Source organism: Sturnus vulgaris, chromosome 1, assembly GCF_052056855.1.
Source record: "Sturnus vulgaris isolate bStuVul1 chromosome 1, bStuVul1.hap1, whole genome shotgun sequence".
NCBI lineage: Eukaryota > Metazoa > Chordata > Aves > Passeriformes > Sturnidae > Sturnus > Sturnus vulgaris.
Genome location: NC_142243.1, coordinates 85,169,137 through 85,188,254, shown reverse-complemented (window position 1 = coordinate 85,188,254; position 19,118 = coordinate 85,169,137). Strand labels below are relative to the sequence as shown.

The 19,118-nt window shown below is 37.2% G+C and overlaps 1 protein-coding gene across 5 annotated transcripts in view; it reads right to left on the bottom strand.

Moving 5' to 3' along the window:
• Positions 1–214: 214 nt before the first annotated feature.
• The window catches only part of CTNND2 (catenin delta 2), a 630,539-nt gene continuing 611,635 nt past the window's right edge, over positions 215–19,118 (bottom strand). For 4 of the 5 annotated variants that reach the window (XM_088170931.1, XM_088170938.1, XM_088170943.1 and 1 more), the window contains 4 exons: positions 16,308–16,434; positions 12,177–12,308; positions 5,126–5,199; positions 215–3,775 (listed from right to left, as the gene is read on the bottom strand). In XM_088170931.1, coding sequence (XP_088027057.1) covers positions 3,515–3,775; positions 5,126–5,199; positions 12,177–12,308; positions 16,308–16,434 — 594 coding nt within the window. In that variant the 3' untranslated portion in view covers positions 215–3,514. Of the gene's footprint in view, positions 3,776–5,125; positions 5,200–8,240; positions 8,319–12,176; positions 12,309–16,307; positions 16,435–19,118 lie in introns of all 5 variants that reach the window. The other variant, XM_088170959.1, reaches the window with a different exon arrangement.

The window sequence follows — 19,118 nt, the reverse complement described above, 5'->3', positions numbered from 1 at the left end:
AAATATCTTTCCCCTTGGCTGGTTGATGTAGAGCGGGCTGTGCTCATCAACCCTGTGGAGAGGGAGGGGGCAGTGACTGACTTGAGAGCTGAAAGCTAGACATCCGATTAATATTTAAAATAACTAAATCACAAGGATCGGTTTGCTGTGTGAAGCTGGGCAGCTTCTATGGAGTCAACTTCTGAGTTTAAACATACTGCACTATGACCAGCAATTCTCCACAATACAGTAGGATTTATTAATAGAAAATACGTCAATATGAGTTTGTCTTTGTACATGTCAGCAACATGTACAGTGAAACACTTTTTTTTTCTCAATCTATATTGTTATAGTTCTTTTGTGTTATCTGACATAACCATTTATATTTTGGGCTTAAATATGTTATTTGTCAAAATGTACTTTCAGTGTTAATATACCTTTAAAATCATAGTTTATCTTTTAAATATTGAATTCATATTATTTTTTTCAAATCAATATTGCTCATGTTAGTGCAAATTTGTTAAATCTTGAGATAGGTTAACCATTCCTTCCAGACCATAAACAGCATTTAATAAAACAGTGAGATTTATATAGCTCTACACAGCTGAACAAGATTCTAATACGAAGCTTGTTAAAAAAAAAATCCGACATTTTACAGTACATCAATTGCATTTTATACATTTTTTTTGAACAGTTTTGTTTCTTCTCTATTTCTGTGTGTGATCTAGTACAAGAATGAAGGGAACAGCAATAGGTAATGATACTTTCCTCAGTATTAAAAAGAATGCATCATATATATCTTGCTCAGTATGGCAGCAGTGTTGTATTTCCAAGCCTGGGAAAGAAGCCAGGTAATTCAACACCTTCTCAAAACCCAGTACAGCAAGAGTGAACGTTATCAGTCGGAGCACTTGCCACTACAGAAAAATGGAAACAAACCAACACAAAGTATAGACAAAAAGGTATTTTATGCCACGTCATCAATCCAGAATCTCTCACTTGAGCAATGGTCAACATTTGACTCCAAGTAATTCCTAAGAGGAGCTGAAAGAGGGCAATGTGGGCATTTCAGTAGTTTGAAGAATGGAAATATATCCAACTTACAACAATCTCCTGTCCTAAGAACTTTGAACAGAACGATGCATCTCCTCGGCCTGTTGGCAAACCTGTGCCTGGAGAGCTGCACCAGCCTGCTGTTTGTCAGGCAGTCAAGAAGAACTTCCAGCTGCGAGTGACATTCTATATTAAAAAAAAGTTTTTATACTGAAAATGTGCTTTGTTCAAAAGAGCACTGCAAATGTCACTTATTAAAATCAATGTAATAAATAAAATATAAACAACCTGTGTCCAAAACTATGAATAGTATTTTTATCTACCTCACTATACATCTGGCCCACTGTGCCCCTCCCACCCACCCTTTCTGAAATGTTTTAAAAAGTTTTTTGCATGCTATTTTTTTCCCCATGTTTACTACAAAGAGCAAAGGTTACATATCGTACACTGGGAAAAGCTGCCAAAAAGATTAAACTATAGTCCTAGATTACCAATAAACCAATTCTACATCACAATACCTGCCTGCATGAACTACTTGGGCTGCGTCCTATAGAGCAGGTGATGACCTGTGAGAGACTTCTCCCCCTGCACACAGCAGAAGTGTGCCAGGTGATGTTAAAACTATTACAGTGACTAACCACAGAAATGTTTGCAACCTAAAACAAATTCCTTATTGGCAATTTAAGCAATTTACAACTACTCCACTAGTGGTGGGTCTTATGCTCTGAAAAGTGTATGCTGAACTGTTTGTTGCCTGAATCACAGAAATGAAGAAATGCTTCTTTTTTTTCCTTCCAGCATTACAAGAGCTAAGATGAATATACCAGCTCTTCTGGCCTCCTAGCCTATGTAGCTGTTCTTTTCTTCTAAAATTAAAAAAAGAAAATTATCTGTCCCTTACATTTTTTAGAATTTCACTTTAAATGCACAGAAATGGTCTTTATTTTCATATTTGAGGAATGTGTTCTGGGTGTTGGGTTTTATTTTTGGTATGGGTTGAAATAAATGATTGTCCTAATGGTTCAAGAATTGGACCCTTCTGTAGTCTAAAGAGTTTGGAGAGTCCAGGTTAAAGTCTGATGGGTCTTAGTTTTTCATTCCCTCAGGGAGATGGCAAGATCAAACTCTGCCTTCCTTGAGCACTTACTGGTTGGTGGCTGGAGTGTAATGAAATTTCCTCAACAGGAGATCAAGAGATGCTCATTTAAAGGAAGTGGCACCTAAGGGTGATGGAGTTGTGATAAAAAATCAGCTACCCCTTCTTTTGTGAGCAAGTGGCCTAGCAATGTTGAATTGCTATCGATGGTTACGGAAGTGAGTAAGAGAAAGCACATACTGGAGTTTCCACTGTTTAAAAGAACTGAAAATCAAACAAAAATTGAAGCTTAACAAGGAGAACATTGGATGAGAAGAAGTCTTACGCCACACAAACACACACACTCAAACACACGCACACGGAATACTATGCATACATGGACACACACGAGCAAGAATGTGTATTTGTATGGTAGGTTCTTGGAAATAGACATTCTTAGCAAATATGGATGACAGATCAATTGTAATTTATTTTCTTTTAACACTGTATCATCATAAAGAAAACTGGTATAAATGAAAAAAATCTATTTCAAATATCTACATCTAAAATTTTAGGCAGTGAAAAAGCACTTTGTTGACAAGGAGTGTGGAATGATGAATGTTAATTGTCAGAAACTGCTGAATGCCTTTTTTTTTTTTTTGAGTTGCCACAAACAAATTCACATATCAGAACAAACAATACTGCTAAATATTCCTTTTTGTTTTTTTGATTTTTTTTTTTTGATTTTTTTTTGTTAAAACGCACCGGGGTAAAGAAAACAAAAAACTGGAAATTCATACATCTTTCAAAATTTGAAATTGAAGCAATATTTAGAACCATAGATGAAGAAACACTGTGGCATTGGTGTAATATACACAATGCACCTTTTTCTTTTTATCTGTAATGTACATCAAATACTTTACAACAATGCATTAACAAAAGGCAAGAAACATCTTGCTGTACAGAGGAAACCCCAAATGCAACTTGAAGCCTAGATTCACAATGAATGAGGATATTAAACAAAGTGTGAGAAGCTGTTCCCCATAAAGTATGTTCGCTGCTCAGTAACTTGTGCTTAACTCTTGACCCAGATCCACTGTCATGTTCTTCCTCCTTCCTTCAGCCACGTTCAATATACAGCACTGAACTTTAGACTCTACAGGCCAACAGTAAAGTTGCCCCACACTGTAAAATATATATATGTATATATATATTTCTCTCTAATTACTCCCAGGTTTAGCTTTCGTATCATTTAGCCTTCTAAAAAAATCTCTTAATTTTTTCCATACTGGTTATCTGTGCCTTCCTATGGAACAGGCTTTAACAAACTAAATTTGCAGGAAAAAAAATGTCTCGTGGTATGCATGCACATGCACAGTTCCTGGAGCTTTTGTATCTGCCCAAGTCTCAAACCCAGGAGTCGGGAGAGGCTGGATAGTGGCTTGTTTCATAGTTAAGTTCACTATAGGGACGAGCAGCTGAGTAGAAGTCGACGTAGTTGCCAGTTGACTTTAGTCCCAGGTGCATGTTGTATTCGCTTGCAGGTGGACGATGATGCACTTGGTCCTCAAAGAAGGACTCGTCATAGTTTCTTGTTGAATTCTGAAATGACTGATATGGTTCATAATCTTTTCTGCTGGGCTCCTGTGGAACTGGCTGTGTTGAAACCTGAGAGACAGCAATACCCATAGCTCGTTAGAGACAACTTATTGTAGGCCATAGGATGGAGGGAGTAAATCTCATTAACGTTTCTTGTGCTAAAAATACAAAATTGTGCATTACCTTCACTTCTGCTCAAAGCACTGCTTTAATAGTGAATTAATTCCACAGCTCTGCCTTGTCATTTTATTTCTTTACATTTATTTAATAGCATTATTATGATAAAATGTATTATTTAATAGTACTGCTGCAAAAGATGCTGGTTTATGGTAAAAGTAGTTAATGCAGCATAGCTTATACTTCACCTTTGTTACTACAATCTGTGTGTAACTTGCAGCTGTATAATGCAAATATTGATCAAAACTCAACCTTGAAGAATTTGAATATAATCAATTTACACTCCAAAGATGCTAAACATTTTGCAGCTGCCTTTGACTGAAGTGAGATTTAGGGGAAGAGGTGACAGACACCATATCCTTAGAAACCATCTATAGTCTTCAGGGCACTGACATGAGAAAAGTGCCCTGAAATGGGTTCTTCTGCTACTGTTAAGCAGAAGTATCTTCTTAACACCACCTCAACACTTCATATTGACAGTGGTGTGTTGTTGGTACATTCCAGGTAGTTGGCTTGAAAAAAATCTCAGACGGTCCTCTAACCTAAGGTTGCCATCCATTTTTTTCAGACATCCCTAGTCAATCTCTGATTTTATAGTTGGGACTTTACTGAAATCTGAAATGTATAAACACATGCTGGCTATGCTAGAAGACCATCTTCTGTTTCATGTCTATTCTGTAAGTTTGGGCAGACTTTGTGACTGCAAAATAATGCAGCCTGCCATTCCTCACATGGTTATCACTGGGAATACTGATGCTCAGACACCAATGTGAGAACACTCTGTGGATCCTGCTGCTCTGCACATGTTAGTAATGGGCCCTCAAGGTGGCAGGAACAGTCGCACTGCTATGGCCCAAACTCCATGATATTTGTTCAAAACAAATATCTGTATTGGACTCTATGCGGGGATTGAAAAAGGCTGCCTAAGTTCACTACTTTTAGCAGTCCCACAAGTGGTCTTACAAGTTTGGGCTCAATATTACAGCTGCACAAAGGAGCGTAACTCCTCTAGTTTCTATTTCTAGAACTGCTATCAAGGTGTAGCTCACCTTCAGGACCTCATTTCATTTCCCATGTTCAAACACAGGTGTTTAATTTGGATATAGGAGTAAAATTCTACATGAAGCAATCTTTTTATTTGTGATATTTAAAAAATTCTGGTATTTTTCTTCCATTTTCACATACAATGTTGCACCAGTCTTTTGCCATTTGGAATAGTAACATTTTAGTCTCTGTACTTACCTGGTTATGTTTGATATCTTCAGCAGGTGCACCATACGAATTCCTGTACAAAGTTGAGATTCCAGTGTTCTGAGCTGCACAGAGAGAAAAGGAAGAAAAAAGCAGGTTTACCAAACATGCCTCTTTGGCCCCCAAGTGAATTTTCATTAAATACATCATATAAAGCCTGTTTCCCACACACCAAAGTCTTTAAAAGCATCTGCAGCCTTTTCCTCCCACTGAACAGTCATCATCTTTGCTTGGTATACATACATCTCTTTGGTATTCATTTATTAATGGCAACAGGCTCCTTGTCATGTTCATAACAGTCTTGTGAACTTCTTATATGCATCAACAAAATAATTTCATATAAAGCTAGCATTCAATAATAAATTTCAGGTTATAGATGGGCTTATGTAAAACATGCAACAAACAGCATTTGTAAATATTGAGATTAAGAAACATTTCAGCTCTTTCACTTCAGTTAGACAATATGGATTATTAATCCTACAGTCATTTTGCATTACCATGAAATTATTCAAGCATAAAGTGATTAAATATAATTGACAAACAAGTTAATAAAAAAATATTGTGTAGTTATACTGAAGAGGTCTGGCCAAGATAGTCTCAAATCCATCCATGCCATCACTGCTGTTACTTTCTTATCAGACGTTCTACTACTCAAAGGCACTGACAAAACTGAGATATGAGTTTGAAACTGGAATTGTTTCTAAAGAGAAGGAGGATAAAATACAGTCTTGCAAAAATTTATTTCTGACCCTGTCCCAAAAAACCCCAAATGAAAAGCAAAGGATTTTCCTTGCAAAGCTGACTCCACTGATCCCTCTGATTTGGCATTGTAGCTGAAGCTTAGTTTGCCAGTAGGACTTGAATAACTGTGGTTATTTCTCATATTTGGAAGACCATGAAGGTCGCATTTTGTGTGACTGCTGCACACTTTTTTCATGCATTATTAACTTTCCAGACATTCTAACCAATGATTGAATGCTGTTATGAGGACTCTTACTATAAAAGAAGAGGCCTGAAAGTAAAAATTGAGTAGTTGTGAATCATAGTCATCGGTGGAACTGGAACATGTGGCTTGCAACTTCTTTCAGGTCTCTGTGCAATGGTATAAAACCTGGAGGCACCAAGAGTGGCTTTCAATACTTTCACAGCTCAAATCTTGTGACAGCAAGCATTGATCATTGGAGCTGAAACGTGGATATGGGATCCATGCTAGCCTCACCACTAGGAAGAACCATGTTACTGAGGATGTAAGCACTCTTTTGTCCTTTGGCAATGTGCAAGCATGAACGTCTGCACATAAAAATTCCTCTACCTTTCCTCCCACCACTGCATCTTTTCTGGAGAAAGAAATGGCATGGCCTTCAGCCAAACCTGACTGGAATACATAAATTCTGATCTTCACATTCTTCACATCTGCCATGGGTTCCACGCTGAGGCTATAATTTTTGTCAGTTTGATGCACTGCTCCATGTTGCTGCTTTACAGATTTCAGATGGTTTTTCTTAAAGATCTGCATGTTTGTGAAAACAGGATAAAGACAGGGCTTATGTGGTGGCTTGATGAGCTCTAACAGCTGTAAAAAGAGACTTTTCACTTTATAGCCACTAACTGATAGGGGTGAAATCCCTCTTGCTCCTTGAAGAGCTGGATGCAGCAACTAAGAAAGTGCAGAGTCCTGTGCAGGCAATGGAGAAGAGCCCTGGAGGTCTCCAAGTGCAGCATGACTCTTTTATTTAAGGTGGCAAGAATATGAACTCTAGTGACAGATGCTGGCTGGGCTCCTCCAGTGGTAGCTACTTTTAATTCTACCTGTATGCCAATAGGCTGTAACAGAAAGAAACAGGTGAAATGATGGAAAGTAGCAAGTGAGTAGTTTTCTTTGGTTGTCAGTGTTAAAGCCAAAGAGTTGATCTGCAGAGGTTCTTGCTGTTCAGGTTACATTTTGTCACTTAAGGGTTTTTTGAGACTTGACTGCTATTTTAGTGGGTTTCTTTATTTTCCAGCTGCAGCCTCTGCTGTAGTGTTTGAAAATACCCCTCCTGACGAGTCTTTAGTATTAGAGAAATTCGCATCAACATTGCTCTTTATGGTGCATCTCATAACAACATGACTTTCAGTAGTACAGCTGCCAGATCTTTCCTTGATATCATCTTTTTAATGCTGTTATTCTGATTTTCTTGCTTGTCCCACAAAACGCCAGAAGTTGCTTTGTCATACAAATCCTTCTTCTCAAAATCTAAAGATACTCAAGTGTTTCAGATAACCATTTTGTGAAGTCCTAGTTATTGAAATAACATTAAAGTGACATTCAATGCATTGGTCTGTCACAGATGGAGGAAGAACTTCTTATAACCACTTTTTAAAATGAATATGTGCCAAGATAAGTGGATTTGAAGTTTCATGCATGGGAGTTTCTAGTCAGACATGACTGAACATACTGAGTTCAGACAGGTCAATGCAGTTCATGGTTGTTTGATGTCAAGAGTAAAAGACTGGTACAAAGTGCAACATCTGAGAGTATTATGAAGAATCTGATGAAAAACAGCAAACTGGACACATTTCTATGTTGTTTCTTCAGCAATCAGACAGTAAGAGGGAGGTCATGACCTTTCCATACTGTTATATAAAAAGACATGTGGTACATATGTGCTGCTATTAGCCATAACTACTACAAACCTAGAAATAGTTCAGAGTTGGTGTGTAGCTGTCCAGTGCACTACTGCAACATTTGCACTGATGTGCTCACAAATGTCACATACCAGATTGAAGTTTTATGGTCTTTTGGATCACATATTCCACAATGGAAAATAGATAGTTTCAGCTTACGAAAACAGTTGCAAACTCTGTGTTGATGATTTCACTGAAGTAATGGAAATACAAATTCAGAAGTTTAAAATTAAAAAAATAAAACAACCTCAAATTCTTAGTAATCTTTTCTTAAAGCAATAACCAATGAGACATAATATGTTTGAAAAGAAATGCCAGGAGTTCAAGAACAAGAAATCTTGGCTTAGGCTCACTTGGAGGTTGAGGTAATTCTGATTCTGGAGGAAATGTAAGTCAAGCAATGTAGCTGCTAGCCATGAATGCAGCCCTGCTCCAGTACCTGCTTCTGAACATCCAGGTGGAATCCCTGGGAACTCTATTTCCACTCTACCATGCTTCAGTGAGCAGTTCACTCTTGCTGTCCAAAAGCAGAGCCCAAATATAAAAGAATGGAGAGAATGAGCTAATGAATGGCCTGATATTGTCTGGTTAATATCTACTTTTTCCTGATAATACTGTATATTTACCATCATAATAAAATTGCAAAATGAATAGAAAGAGAAGTCAATGAAATATATTTTAAAAATAAAAATAAAAATGGCAAGAGAAGGGAAAGGAGTGAAAGGAGTAAGAGACAAAGATATTTCTGCAGCCACATTTCTTCACAGGGATCTGAGAACTAGCTGAAAATTATATTAACAGAGGGATGATCAGTGTGTGTTTATATGCATATTTTATGCAGTCTCTAAACATCAGTATGTGATAATACCAAAGAAGCATTTCTGGTAGGCAAAACTGTGAGCATTCTAAAATGAATACTATGATCAACTTGCAGTACTTTTTAGTTCAACTGCATAAAGGACGTTATAGAAAAACCTTTCTTTCTCTCTTCCATTCAGTCTTCTAGGTGATACTGCTTAAAAAAAAGTCACATAATTCCCCATAGCAATTTTCTTTAAAGATGACAAAAATTGAAAATTGTGTTACTCAGTGGTTTACGTGACAAAGATGTCATTGACCAAATTTATCCCCATATATCCCAGTCACTTGATTAATGGTTTAACATTCGGCTTTCAGACCATTTAAAAATAATTAGTTCAAGAGAGTAAAGGAAAATTCTAATGTACCTCACAAATCTTAGGTAACAGAAATCACTACTTGTCACTACCACTGCCACCTTCTTGCATAGTGAAAAATGAGGTAAGGGCGTGAAAAAAGATTACAGTGCATTATAGTTTCTGAAAGTAATAATAATAAGCCTGAGCACCTGTAACATCTGATGGTGGTTTTTTTTAGTGTTCTGAATACATGTGGACTTGCCAATAAGTTTAGATAACAAAAGTATTCATGATTGATTCTTTATAACCAAACGAAAAATTAATCAGAAGTTTTTTTCTTCTGCTGGAAGAGAAAACATAGTGTGTAGACTATGATGTACATATTAGTTCAGTGAGGGAACTAAAAAGGTAAACGAAAGCTCAAAGAAGGAGTCCCATGATAGTATACAGGAGCCTTATCTTCCCTGTTCTGAAGAAAAACACCATGGCATAAATAATATTATCACATGAACTTATCGTTCCCGTTTTCCTAAACTGCATACAATAGTTTTTGTCTTCAAAATATACTTTAGGTGACAAAATTTTATTATTGGTTATTACTTTCTACAGAGAGGAGAAAATGGACAGTATATATAAAAGGCATCATAAAGCTGTGAAGAGGGCAACGAGAACTTTGATACTGTGCCTCTATTTTTTTAGCTATCCTCGTGAAATCAATGTAAGTCATCATCGTCAAACAAACTGTTTACTTCATAGATTCTCCATTTTCCCCAGAGGTTTCGTGACAAATCCTCAGGATGGCAGGAAGCCAACATTCCTATTTTGAAAATCCATCAAAAAGCCTTCATTTCAGTCCCAGCCCAAAGGTCATAAAATTTTTCAACTATAAACTGAGAAAAGCTTTGAAGAAGAGCATGGAGACAGTCATGGATAAATTGGGACTACAGCTGTGGCTCTACACTCTGTAAAATCCGTAAGTCAAAGAAAGCTTTGTGTAATGCATCAGCTTGGCACAAAAGCAGAAGAGCAGATCAAAATATTTGTACGCCAGGTGGAAGCTGAGAAAACATTCATCTAAGTCCCATCCTCGTGGATGTTGCGGCTGCAGTGCACTGTCTGACTGACACAAAATGAAACACAGGCATCGCAAGAAACTTGCTACGTGAACTTGTATTAGGCCACTCAAGTAAAGTCCAAATGTCTCACAAAATGACAAATACTGATTTGATATGGGTTTTAAATCAAATATTTATTATTTAATGAGCTACAATTATGTTACACAAATTCCATGTTGAATGTTGAAGAGCAAAACTCCTTCTGTCATTTTCTTTTGTTCTTATAATGGTGCTTAATTTGAACTTAGACCAAACGTGCAGAGATTTGGTGATCTGAAAGAGAGAAAGCTACTTGTTAATTCCATATTTATTTGTACATTGGTCATGTAAGATTGTGAAATATTACACTTTTTGATTTGGACTAGTTTTGATTTTTTCCCCTCACTGAGCTCAGGAGCCAGAAAGACAGTTGATAGCTGAGCACGCTGCTAAGAGCTTCAAGTTTCCTTACTAAAAGTTCACCCAAATTATCAACAGAAATAGACGAAATTGAAGAAAATGTTAGAGGAAAACACAACGCAAAAATTAAAGCAAAGTAAAGGTTGCTGAGGCAGTACAAGTCTCACAATCTGAAAATGATATTGCAAGAGAAAGGAAATAAGGGAATTAGGAATGCGAGAAGAAAAATGCCACAGTAAAAAAACATGAAAAGAGGTGAGGAAAAAGAAAATCCCATTTTTTAATGTGTGGAGAGAGACAAAACTATCTGCAAGGAAACACAAATTTTCAGCATGTATTTTGTGAACTTTCTGATATAATTTGCTAGTCTGAATTTACAGGTATAGCTAGAACAAAATACTACTGTTTCTGCCTTTTCCTTTTCAGCCCGATACTCTTATTCCTGAGATTCACCCTTTATGGGTCCTTGACAAATGGCTGAAAAAACTTCAGTCCTCTCCTTCACAATCAGCCAAGTAAGGGCCAATGAATTTTTATAGAAAACCATTTTGTGCAGTGACTATAAACACTCAAAACATTACAGACACATAAAATGCAGTACCTTGCCTGAATCTTCTGCACTCTCCTGTAGTACCCCACAGAAGTCGTTCAGGACACTCCTAATTTTTGTGGTTTCCAAATGCTCTTGACTGTCATTCTTCTCTTCAGATTTTCACCTTCAGGCTTATTAACATTCCATATTGCATTTTCACACAATTTCCAAGGCTGGTCTTTAGGTTTTGATTACATAATCACATAACATAATAGATACAGTGTGAGTATCTTCATGTCTTGAATACAGTCTTGAAAGATGGATCTTATGGATTGATGCTGAGTCACCAAGTTCCTGGTGAACAACCCATTCTGCCTTGAGCAAGAACTCTACAGAGGGCATGGGAGAAGGCAGCAGGCAGACAGACTTCCCACTGAGATTTTTTGCCTGCCCTGAGGCAGCATTTGGAGGAGACCGTGATGCTTGGCACTATATAAACATGACAAAAAGTTCAGTAATGGTTATATAAGCCTGTACAACGGTGATGGAGACCAACATGTATTTTGCAAGAGAATTCATGAAGGGGTACAGCACTGGGAAAAGCACTCAAAATTTCCTAATTACTGAAATGCTAAGAGATTAATCAGCTCACTGAGAAGAGTGGTCTTCAAAGAAACCTGCAACAGATGCTACAACATACAGAGAAAATTTCTGCATTTAAATCAGTCCAGCTGAGAAAGTAACATGGATAAATTTTACGAAGAGCCACGTATTTCCTATGAATACATACAAAATAAGTTAACTGATCCTGGAGAGCATTCCCTGCAAAAGACAGATCTTAGGAATCACTGCACATTCTCAAATATACCAGTTAATTCAAAGTGATCAACCAACCTCCTTCTGAAATGAAAACAAATGTGAAATTGAGAAAGACATGGAAAATTGGATTCAGAGCCTGTCTTCTGTGGAAAACCACAATGTTCACAAATCATTTTCACATAGTATTGTATTCATTCAAATGTATCTTCAGTTGTATTTCTCAAGGTGGCTAAAAGTTGAGAATTAACCAAAACGGGTTGACTCTTCCACAGTGCAGCAAGCCCAGCCAATCTCATACAATCAGTGTTCTATCCCAGCTGATTTTTATATATGCTATGCAAGCAAAATCTCACCTGTCATGGTGTCTTTCCTTGAAGTGTGTTCTCCCTTATTTCCATGGTAAGTGGCGTTAGTTCCAGTTGATTCATAGTCTGTTTTTCTTTCTTTTAGGCTGATCATTTCCCGAGGTGAGGCTGGGGCACTTGCTAGATAATAAAAATGGATTTTTTTTTAAATCATATGTGACTGAATGTAGGGTTTAACTCTTGAGTAGGCATTTCATAAAGTTTGTATCTGTTAGTTTTCTACATGAAGTTGATTTAAGAAACACTACCACATTATGGAGAAAGAGATGCTGTTATTTCAAGGTCAAAATGTAGTCATTGGACAATCAACTGCAAACACAGCTTTATTTTTGAATGTTAAACTTCTTTTCACTTACATCCAGCATCTAAGATGACTGCTATTAAAAAAAAAAAAGTACAAGAATTTTTTTTCCTCCTTTTGCTTTTCATTTCCTTTAACTTGCCAAAACTTTCAGGTACGGGCACTTCCATTTTTTCCTCAGAATGGTTACATTATATCCATTGAAAGACTGTTAACTTTCAACTGTGTGGAAAAACCCTTATAAAATTGTTTTCTTCCCTTTTCTCTTGAAAATAAACAAACCAATTAAATTATTCGAATGGAAAAGGGAAGAAAAGATACTTTACCCCCTAGAAAACTTATATCAAAGAATGCCTAACAATTAAAGGTAACTCAAATAATTTTTCTGTCCTTAAATATCTACATGTGTGAATAACTGCCACTAAAGTAACTGTTATTTTAAGCTATTTTTATTAAAACCAAGTCCTTCATCACCTATACTCATGATGCAGCTAAAAGGAGGAAAGTACAGGTAACAAAAAAGAGAACTGGGTTTTATACTCAAGTCACACACTGGAGAATGTGGAGGTGATCACTGGTACTGATTATGAAGCCTTAGAGCTTGCAAGGAGGAAAAGGAGAAAAGCAAAGGAAAAAAATAATGGCTAAGTCAGTAAACTGACTAAAATATAGTTAGGTGTTGGTAGATAAAGTGCATTTTCCCTGTTGTGGAGGGAGAAAAAGGAGCACAGGGTTAGTGGCAGAGCCCCTCAGAGCCTTGTAAGGGCACGGTGGTACAAAAATTACTAAAGTGCTGGTGCTTACCCCCACACAATCCCCTGCCTCCACCCAGGTATTTCATATGTAAAAAGAAGCCCAAAAACAGTAACAATGCCTTTGTTCAAAAACAAGGAAAATAATAAAAAAAATAAAAATGTAATACAAACACTTTGTGAAGCTTGACCTTGAGGCATATTTTCCAGGATCTCTGAACTATGTTACATTTTTTAGTTAAGCAACAATGAAGTACTTGCACTCAACTATGGAGTAGGGAAGCACAAGTGATGTTGAATTGTGCTTCAATTGGTTTTGCTGGCCCTGGCCTCTGAATTTACAGAGCAAATGCGGGACAGATGTTCTGTCTTATGAAGCCATTAGAACTGGGGATTGCTTTTAAACTGTTTGTCAATAGTGATGTAAATCTAAAGCTGATAATCTGGCAGATATAAAGGAACATGACGTTAAAGTACTAAATCAGCTAATGGCAGCTTGAGTCTAAGGGGGAGCAGGCCAGAACACAAACCCTGAAAAAGCTGCTTGCAGAGAGAAATATTTTGTTTCACATACTCTGATAATGGTTATAAACACTCTGGTGTTTTGAGCAAAATTGACTGATACAGATAAAATCATCTCTCTCTGTTCCCTGTGGGAATTCCCTCTCTCTTCCCATGAGAGGAAAAGTACTTTCTGGGAAGCATTAAAATGCAGAAGCACCTTCTTTCAGAGTTTTTACTGGAAGCAAAGATGAAAACTTTGGTTGATGTTAGACTGAAAATTGATATAATGTTTTTCTGCTCTAATTCTTACAAGATACAGAAAAGAATACAGAGCTCTCTACCGTAGTTTGAGCCAGTCCTAGGGATGGATGTGATGGTGTGTGTTCATTTACTTCAACTCTTTACCCCAAGGTAGGATCCAGTATACCAACATAATTCTTGACAGATTTTAATCTGAAACTAAAGATCTCTAATGACAGAGATCACATAACTGCTCCAAGCAGTCTGTTCCAGTGCTTTCTTTCCCCACTAGGGAAAGTTCCCTGATGTCTAGCCTGACTCATTGCTGCTCATTATTTCCATTTGTCTGCTATGAAAGCAGAAAAAGTTCACACCATTCCTCTTCATGGCTGGCTGTTATATGCTTGAAGACTTGGTGTGCACCTCTTCCCACTGTCTCCATCTCATGCCTCTTATACTTGAGTTAAATAATTACAGTCCATTCAGTATATTCTCATATCCTGATTTTTCCACCTTCCAATTCATATGTGCAACTGACAAAAATCCCCAGACAATTTCTAAAGAATTTTCATCTAGTCAGACATTCTCCTTATAATTTATTTTTAAAGGATTGGTTATTTTTTTCCCTTTGAACATTACCTCCAATTTCTCAGGATCACTTTGAATTTCAATAATGCCCTTCAAAGAATATGTGTTTCACCAGGTTTATGTCATCCACAAAGGTAATAGGTAACTTTTGCATATTATCTGGGTCATTACTAAAACCACTGAAGAGTACTGAACCCAAGCTAGGCTCCAAGCACAGCATTCTGTTATTTTGGCAATAAAAAATACCCTTTCCTTGTGAATGGTTATCAGTAAGTTTTTTATTTACCACACAGGATGTTTCCTGAACTGTTGGCTAGCTTGCCTTAGGCTTGTCCATAAAAATGGTGCATGAAAGAGTCTTACTGATCATAGGATGTTTTACTTACCGATTTGGAATAGAATCAATGCTTACATTTGATATGGATACTACGAGGCACAGAAACTTACATTATTATGTAGAAATAGATACTTCTAGAGTTAAATAATATCTTATGCTCTTACTACCTTTGAGCTGCTCAAGTTCTGATTATTTGTTCCAGCAATTTTCTTGACTGACATTTAGCTGACTGGTGTGTATGACATGGGCTCTTCTTCCTTCAGAAGCAGCCACTATTATTTGTGCTTTTCCAGTCATATGATAACTGTGACAGAGGTAAAATTTCATCCAAAATTTAGAGTAACAGAAGTGAGAAGATAATTCTGGCAAGAGACAGAACTAAGATCTCAGGGCCAGACATTTCAAGTACCTTGCACTTACAGTCAAGATGAGATTTTAGAGAAGAAAAAAAAGGAACAAGAGCCCTTTATGGTCTTGTGTAATGGCAGATTTTAAAAACAGAATAGCAGCTCTCACTGTACTTCTGGCTGCATTTTCACATCTCCTCAGCTGCTGTTCTACAGGACTAAGATAATTAGATAATTAGATAATAAGAATTCTAGATAATTAGCAGTACAATTTTCTTAAAAAACAAACCATGGCATAGTAGTAATCATACATTTGGCCATTTTAATCCTAAACTCTTGGTGTACCTATGGAATGACAGCATTTGATTGAACAAGCAGCAGAAAGGCCACTGAAAGACTGACAGTGCACTCTCTTTGTCTTGAAAATTTTTCACTGGGAACAGCTTTGTCTAATGGAGGTATGTTCTACTTTCGAATGAAGTGAGGGGAAGATTACTTGATTTCTAGATAGAAAAAATAATTTGCACTATAGCATTACTTGAGATACTTATATTAGTTCATTGTGAAGATCATATAGAATTGATAATAGCTGGTGTAAATATGTTACCATGTTACAGAAAGAGGTGTAGACAAATCTGTGAAACTTACATATGCATATGTATACACACATACCCAGAATAAAAGCTGACAAAAAAGGAATGTGGGTCTTTAAACATCTGCTAAGTGTGCAAAATGGTCATAAACCACATAGTGGCTTTCATAACTAGCAAAGTGAGCAACAGAATTTCCTGGTGCTACCAACAGATACCATTGCCCTGAGACCTAGTCAGGTAATCCCCATCAAGAAAACACTTTGGGAGAATTTATGACAAAATGTTACGGTATAATCTTTCTTCTGTAAAACTTTACCAGGTGCTAATGAAAACAATTAAAATCCTGTTTTGAACAGGTGATTTGGCGACAATAAAGAATACACTTGGCGCCCTTCCACCAGAGCTAACAAGAAACCCATGTGTGAGGGCGGAGACGGATGGGTGACCTCTGCCTTACCTGAGCGGTTGTTCGGAGACATGCGCACGGGAGAGATGGAGGGCGTGCGGGACGACGAGTACGGCCTCTGCCGATCCCGCTCTATTGTTGAAGATGAGGCTACAAAGTGATACTGTGACCATCCATCCTGCAACACCAAGAATCGTGACAACCGTCAGCGGAAACGCCGCACAGCTCCCCGCTTTAAGCAGAATATTTTTGTCTGGTGTTTCCACTGTGGATACACCAGCAGGCTGCTGTCTTCTTCCTGCCGCTGGGTGGTAAATATAGTTCATGGGGCAGGATGTGCTGACTGCACTGACACAGCAAGATTAAAAATAAATGTAGAAATTTCTATAAAATAGCACCTCTCAGAAACACTCAAACTATTAACACTGCTTTAGGCTATTTGTTTAATAGTTCTGCCTTTTTCTTCCACACCTCTATTTTCACAGTGTAAATAGTATTCTGGACTGGAATATTTTCTATTTTATAGGGAGTTTTTGGAATATGTAGGTTGGGAAGTTCCATGATTACCAGACTGCACATCTGTTTAACTTAGTTACTAACTGCCCTTTTGCTCACACACGAGAGAAAAAGAATCAATGCATTTTCCTTGTCCCAGTTTTCTTCAAGGCATACAGAATGAAATTCTGTTCCTTCTATTCAAAACTATGTTAATGGATGATGCATTAAAAAAAATGCAGCAAAGTAATACAAATACTAGAAACAGCTAGTTCAAAAATAAAAAAGTTTAAATAATTCATGTTTTATTCCTGCACCATAATGTAAAGAATAATCCAAAATAATGTACTTCGCATTTTTAGAAACTATTACATATACTCTGAAACTATCATGACAGCATAAACTGACTTCTGATAGTATTCTTATTAAATGACAGTATTTCAAATGCCTTCAGTATTGATAGATTGCAACTGTCTTTATCAGTGCTTAATGTTACATCTAAATCAGTAACACTGAGATTTCCCAGTCTCACACAGTTTTAAAAATGCCCACTTTGAGCTGGGCTCAGTGGAAATCGAGTCAAGCACCAGGCATGCTGCTAAACAAAAGTTTTGTAATGAAATGCTGAATAAAAATAAACACAATAAAACATTACCAAAAACCAGCTGGCATTTTCCTCTTGCTTACAGAAGAATAATTCACAACTGGGGTAGTAAAGAATATTCCCACCCCCTAACTCAGCTACTCCATATATCCAGCAATGAATCCCACCCCTTCCCACGCTCTGCCTTTGCTCAAGGTATCTGTCTGACACCCATGGGCACCTGGCTCTCAGAAGAGAAGATGCCTGGAAAATCCCCCTTCCACGAGACTCTTAGAAAAGAGAACTCAGCAAGACTGTGACACAGCAGGAGGAAAGAAATACTCATACTTCTTGCAGAGGGAAATTCCATAAACAAACTAGGAGAGACAGAGGTGACACCTAACTACAGGTGCTGAATGTCTGTACTACTCATGCAATGTGCTTGTACAAATGGGTGTTTCTAAGCTGCAATTCCAAAGACAAAAATCACGAAGAGTGAAATCTAGGCTATGGCTTTTACAGTACGGTCAGGACTTTCCCTGGAGTCAATAGTGACTCTTTGTCCTCTATTACTCATGTTTAGGACACTTCACTGAACTGCACCTTATATTTAATCACAGTCATATAAGAAAATACAAGAGAAAAATCTAGTTAACTAATAAAAAATAGTAAGGGTAACTTGAAAAAGTAAATACTTATCTTTGATACCACTTCCTTAAACCAAAATTTTCTATATATAACCTTTCCAATCTATATCTGGTCTCCAAAATGAACTTTCTTCACAAACCACATCCTCCAAGCAAGAGGGAGGGTTAATGATAATGGAAAAAAAAAAATCTGTGAAGCCTTAACTTCTTAAATCAAATTGGAAATTACTATATATGATATGTACATATTTATAAAATACATGTATTTTAAAGAAAGCATAATAGTTTGTAGTTAGAGTTATAATGAATAGCTTAAGTCCAATAATCTTATCCAAGTATCAAGACGACAAATGACACATATAGCCTTAATTTTTTCTCTCTGGTTAACAATAACTTGTGCATTGATTTCCCTATTATAAAACTGAATGAGCAAACATGAGAAGCCCATGCCTTTATCCTGATGAAGAAAACTGGTTTCCTTCTTTCTCCTTCTCTGGAATCAGAAGTTCTTACAAGAAAGGTGACTATATCTCATTCTGTTGTAGTTTTCTACAAGAGGATTTATTTCTGTTAATAGTAACTTTTCTTTTAAATACACTGAAGAAGGGGAACTATGAAGAGGACAGACTTTAGATCTGATAAAAGGAAAAGGGATGCACTATTTATTACTCTCTTCCTGCAAGAGAAGAGCCATCAACCATACTTACATAGAGCAAGGTAGAAATGCTTCCAGTTTTGTGGATGTGGATACATTCATGGCCAAGCATGCTTTCCTTTTGCACTCCTGCCTCCCTCAAGTAAAACCCTGGCATATTCAGAAAAAAGTGACAAGTCTTCCCCTAAGTCTTTCTTCCTATGCCCATTCCATCAGCATTGTATACATTAATACCTGCAGCCTGGTTCTGAAGGGAAGTGGATAAAAAAAATCCCTGACACCTGCACCATCCCACTCTGCAGGAATGGCACATGGCACCAGTTTTGCTGTGCAGGATATCAATGGGTACTTTGTCAACGTTGCTGCCTCAGACACAGCACGGCAAGGTGCCTGAGCAGCAAGGAGAGCTGTTTAGGATGCTGGCACTAGCAGTCTTTCCTGCAGCGGATGTTTTCCCCCTTCTCTTCCCTGCAAATTTTCAT